Source organism: Panthera uncia, chromosome X, assembly GCF_023721935.1.
Source record: "Panthera uncia isolate 11264 chromosome X, Puncia_PCG_1.0, whole genome shotgun sequence".
NCBI lineage: Eukaryota > Metazoa > Chordata > Mammalia > Carnivora > Felidae > Panthera > Panthera uncia.
In genome coordinates, this window is record NC_064817.1 from 817542 (window position 1) to 822981 (window position 5440).

Consider the following 5440-nt stretch of genomic DNA (forward strand, 5'->3'; position numbering starts at 1 on the left):
GGGGGGGGGGGGGGGGGGGGGCCGCGGGGGGGGGGGGGGGGGGGGCGGGGGGGGGGGGCGGGGGGGCGACGGCCGGGGGGGGCCGCGGGCGACAGCTCGGGTCTGTGGGGTTTCCTTCAGGGGCGACCAGGACGTTGCGGGGTTGCACTCTGCCTCGGACGTTTTCGGCACGTGAACCACACCCATGACGCCGTTAAGACCAAAAGCAAAAGCGACGCGGAGGCCGTACCCCCACCCAGAACGGCACTCGGCCTTCAGGCGCTCAGGCCGCCGCGCACACCGTGACAGGCTGTCCCTCCCGCCGCCTCCGAGCGCCCGGCCCGCGGTCTCTCTGCAAGGGTCCCCTGTGCGCTCGACCGTGGGGGTCTTTGCTCAGTTCCTGCAAATCTCCATCCCGCCGCCCGCGGCTGCCGGGTCCAAACCACAAGTGTGCGCGTTACAGGCGCCGGGTCCGCCGGGGTTGATTTCTTTATTAATCACCCGTGGCGCTCAGGGGGCGGCCACCCCGCAGGGACCCAGACGCCCCAAGGCCACAGCTGGTGCTCTGGAGCACGCAGGGGGCCGCGTGGCCTCCCGAGATGACAGAAGAAACACGGGGGGGGGGGGGGGGGGGTCCGGCGGGCAGGGTGGCTTCTTGGTGACGCCTCTGCTTTCAGTGCCGTTGCGCACCATGCAAATGTGTGCACCTAACCGGCCGCCACCTGGGGGACGACAACAATAGATCTCCACGTCCCCCGCTCCGTGAGCAGAAACGGAGACGATGGCCCCCCAAAGGCCGCCCTCTGCTCGCAAGCCCAGGGCCCCGTCCGGCTCAGAAGGGTCGCCTTCCAGCCTGCGGTCCTGTGCCCGGGACCTGTGCTCAGACGCCTGCAGTAGACACGCGGACAGGCACGTCCGCTAGAGCTCACAGCCGCGTTCTCCTCCCTCACCGTCCGCGCCCTGCAAGGTATGGCTGTCTGTCCGCTCCCCACGCGTGTCCCTCCGCGGCTCCCGCGGGGACCCCGGGACCCCATGTCCCTTTGCGTCCTGGCGCCTAGGCCGGACCGAGGTGGCCCGGGAAACGGGCCCTTCCCCCGCCCCCGGGTGCTGGGGGATCCGCACCTGAGCGTGCCTCAGCAGAGCAGAAAGCGTCACAGTCAAAGTGAAACTCGGGGCCATTTTTAAACTCGTTTTGAGGAACCTCTTTCCGCGGATGCCGGTGGCAGATGGCAGGCCTTCTACGCAGGAAGATAACGCCATCTCAGGGCACGCGGGCTCAACAGGGCAGCTGAAGATCTAGACGCGCTCCGGAGGCCGTGCGCTGGCCTCCCCCGCACGTGAACCCTGCGCGTCCTGCTGGCGGGCGCCCCTGCCATGGCGGGCGGGCGCCCCTGTGACCAAGCGGCCCGTGCCCAGGCCAGCCGCCCTCGGGGAGACGCAGGTCGCTGGGAGCAGCGGGGACGCCGCTGGGCTTTCCGTCCCAGGATCAGACTGGGAGCCAACAGTCACAGCCGCCTGCGGAACAGCAAGCAGGAACCCGCTGTCAGACCCCAAGCGCCCGAAGGGAGGAGGACAGACCTCAGCAGCCCCCGCCCCAGTCCCAGACCCTCCTCCCGCGGGCCGTTCGCCGGGCTCCCGGGAAAAGACCTGCTCACGTTGCCCTGACATGCTCTGCGCTCGAGCCGGGGCCCCCGGTCTCTGCGTGAAGGCAGCCAGAACCAACGGGGGTTGGAAATATAGCACACAACTGGTCAAACGGGGCAAAGAACCAGAATACGGGCTCTGGGATCTGCGCTGCGGGGGAATAGACACCTGTGCCCATGGCTGTGACGGCCTGAGGCCATCACTATAATGTAGTGGGGCTCCCCGTCCATAAGAAGGCCAACACAGCAGGTGATGCCCTGAGGCCATCAGTGGAATGGTAGTGAGGCTCCTGGTCTGTAAGAAGGCCAAGATACCAGGCGATGGTGTGAGGGCATCAGTATAAGGGTAGCGAGGCTGACAGTTCAGAGGAACAACAAGACCTCAGGTGACGGCCTGAGGCCATCACCATAATGGTAATGGGGCTCCCAGTCCATAAGAAGGCCAACACAGCAGGTGATGCCCTGAGGCCATCAGTGGAATGGTAGTGAGGCTCCTGGTCAATAAGAAGGCCAAGATACCAGGCGACGGCATGAGGGCATCAGTATGATGTTAGTGAGGCTGACAGTTCACCAGCACAGCAAGACATCAGGTGACGGCCTGAAGCCATCAGTATAACGGTAGTGAGGCTCAAGTTCACTAGAACAGCAAGACATCAGATGACAGCCTGAGACCATCAGTGTAATGGTAGTGAGGCTCCTGGTCCGTAAGAAGGCCAAGATACCAGGCAATGGTGTGAGGGCATCAGGATAATGGTAGTGAGGCTGACAGTTCACCAGGACAGCAAGACATCAGGCGATGGCCTGCGGCCATCGGTATAACAGTAGTGAGGCTCAGGTTCACCGGAACAGCAAGACATCAGATGACAGCCTGCGGCCATCGGTATAATGGTAGTGAGGCTCAGGTTCACCAGAACAGCAAGACATCAGATGACAGCCTGAGGCCATCAGTATAATGAGGCTCGCAGTTCACAACAAGAATGCCAAGACTTCAGGAGACACTACAGCCCCACTGTTAACCGCCCTGGGCCCGTGCAAACCCCAGCTCTATGCTTGCCCCTCCTGGAACCTCTGAGTCCTGTCTGTAAGATGTGAACGTGACACCAGCCTCACCGCTTCCCAGCCTTGCAGCAGGGACCAGGGAACAGCCTAGGGACTCTGTGATGTGCGGTGTCCACAGTGAGGGCGGGTCACGGTGACTCCGGGATCACAGGACCTCACTGCAATCACAGTGGGAGCGGTGCCTGCCGCAATGGCCTGAGGCCATCAGTATAATGTCTGGCTTAGCTCGGGCTGCTAGCACCGAATCCCAGAGACGGGGCGGCTTCGGCAACAGACATCCATTTCTCACGGTTCCGGGGGCTGGACGCCCGAGATCCAGGCACCAGCCTAGACGGGTTCTGGGGAGGCCTCTGCCCTCAGCTTGCACAGGGCCCCACACCTCCGAGGAAACTTGGGGGTTCCAGGACGCATCTTCAGGATGCTTTACGGGAAGATTCTGTGTGACGTTGAGCACCCATCCCTCCGTGGGGGCGAAAGAGGTCGGGATCGGAAGTCAGCGGAAGAAACACACGCTCACGACTGGAGTTCCGTGAGCGGGGGAAGGTTTGCTCAGACCCGCCTCATTAGCCGGCTTTCCACACTCGCGGCTGTCCCGGGGAGGGCAGCACGGTGCCCCGTCGTCACGCCGCTCTCCGTCAGGCAGTGAAACCTCACGGCCAAAGCAGCTGACAGAGGGGGCTGGGTTTCCAGGGTCCCAGCGCCCGTGCACGGGTGTCTGTGACCCAGATCCCCCGTTCCCCTCCGTGAGGAGCTCCAAGCCTGGCCGTCAGACCTCGGGGAGCACCGGGCGGGCGGCATGGGGGACCTGCCCAAGTCCCGGTGAGCCCGGCAGCAGGGCCTCGACCTGAGCCCTGTCTCTGAACCCCTGGGCTGTGCAGCATTGTCTGTGGCAGGCCCCGACGTGCCGGCTCCCCGTTGCAAACATGCTGTGATGAAAACTAGTATGTGGGGACGGGCCGTGCAGACGCCCAGAGCAGCAGGGCTAAAAGGGGACTCGGTAACCACTTTATCAGAGAAAATGTCTGTGTGAGAGCAAACAGGAAGCCGTTGGGGGAAGGCGGGAGCTGTGTGACCTTGATGTGAGTGGAGGAAGGAGGTCCTGAGGCAGGGGGCAGGCGCCCTGATTGCAGAGGCCCCGGGGGGTGGGGGGGAGTACACACAGCACGTGGGGTCTTGCCCTGATTGCAGAGGCCCCGGGGGGCGGGGGGGGGGGGGGGGGGGCGCACGGGGGGGGGGGGGGGGGCGGGGGGTGGTGCGCACAGCACGTGGGGTCCTGGGGCCAAATGTGGCATCAGAGGCGACCCCGTCCTCGTCCCACAGGAACAGCACCTCTCTCCTGACGAGGAGAGACTCTTTTGCAGCTGGAAACCAGGTTAGCCACTTGGTCCCTTTGTAAGGGCGGGGTGTGCGGGGACCTGGCGAACGCGGCGGGGGCGGGCGGCAGGAAGGGTGCGGGGCAGGAAGGGGAGGCGGGGACAGGCAGGGCCGGGCCCCGTGGCGCGCCCCCCCCCCCCCCTCCCCCCCCCCGCCCCCCCGCGTCTTGCCTTCCAGCCCCACCCGCGCCCGCCAGAATGGACATGAACGTGACCGGCCCGGACAACGCCACGATCCTCATGCTGCGGGACCCGACCATCGCCGTGGTCCTGCCCGTCGTCTACTCGCTGGTGGCGCTGGTCAGCATCCCCGGAAACCTGTTCTCGCTCTGGGTGCTGTGCTGCCACATCGGGCCCACGTCCCCGTCCGTCATCTTCATGATCAACCTGAGCGTCACGGACCTGATGCTGGCCAGCGTGCTGCCCTTCCAGATCTATTACCACTGCAACGGCAACCACTGGGTGTTCGGCGAGCTGCTGTGCAACGCCGTCACCGTGGCCTTCTACGCCAACATGTACTCGTCCATCCTGACCATGACGTGCATCAGCGTGGAGCGCTTCCTGGGCGTGGTGTACCCGCTGGCGTCCGCGCGCTGGCGCCGGCGCCGCTACGCCGTGGCCGCGTGCGCCGGGCTGTGGCTGCTGCTGCTGGCCGCCCTGTCCCCGCTGGCGCGCACCGACCTCACCTACACCGTCGAGGCGCTGGGCATCGTCACCTGCTTCGACGTGCTCAAGTCCACCATGCTGCCCAGCGTGGCCATGTGGGCCATGTTCCTCTTCACGCTGTTCATCGTGCTGTTCCTCATCCCCTTCCTGGTCACCGTGGCCTGCTACACGGCCACCATCCTGACGCTGCTGCGCACCAGCGACCCGCACAGCCGGGGGCAGCGGCGCCGCGCCGTGGCGCTGGCCGCCGTGGTGCTGCTGGCCTTCGTCACCTGCTTCGCGCCCAACAACTTCGTGCTGCTGGTGCACGTGGTCAACCGCCTGTTCCTGGGCAGGACCTACTACCACGTGTACAAGCTGACCCTGTGCCTCAGCTGCCTCAACAACTGCCTGGACCCCTTCGTGTACTACTTCGCGTCCCGCGAGTTCCAGCTGCGCCTGCGGCTCTACTTGGGCTACGGGCGCCTCCCCGCCGGCTGCCGCCACGCGCGCTCGGACAGCGTGTTCTCCGCCCGGACGCTGTCGGCGCGCTCCATGTCCAGCGGCCACGAGGGGCTGGAGGAGGCAGGGAGGCCCTCGCTCAGGAGGCAGGAGAGTGTGTTCTGAGCCGGGCACCCCGCCCCCGCCCCCGGGGACGGCTGGTGGGACGGCTCGCACGGGCCTTCACGCGTGCGAACCGCTGCGCGTCCACCGCCGTGGCGCGTGGAGAGGGTCCCCAGG

The 5440-nt window shown here is 65.7% G+C and overlaps 1 protein-coding gene across 1 annotated transcript in view; it reads right to left on the reverse strand.

Moving 5' to 3' along the window:
• ASMTL (acetylserotonin O-methyltransferase like) overlaps nt 1-5440 on the reverse strand; it is a 32034-nt gene that overhangs the window by 7785 nt on the left and 18809 nt on the right. The window contains exons 9-10 of the mRNA XM_049644872.1: nt 4274-5275; nt 1378-1494 (exon numbers count right to left, since the gene is read on the reverse strand). Coding sequence (XP_049500829.1) covers nt 1378-1494; nt 4274-5275 — 1119 coding nt within the window. The remainder of the gene's footprint in view (nt 1-1377; nt 1495-4273; nt 5276-5440) is intronic.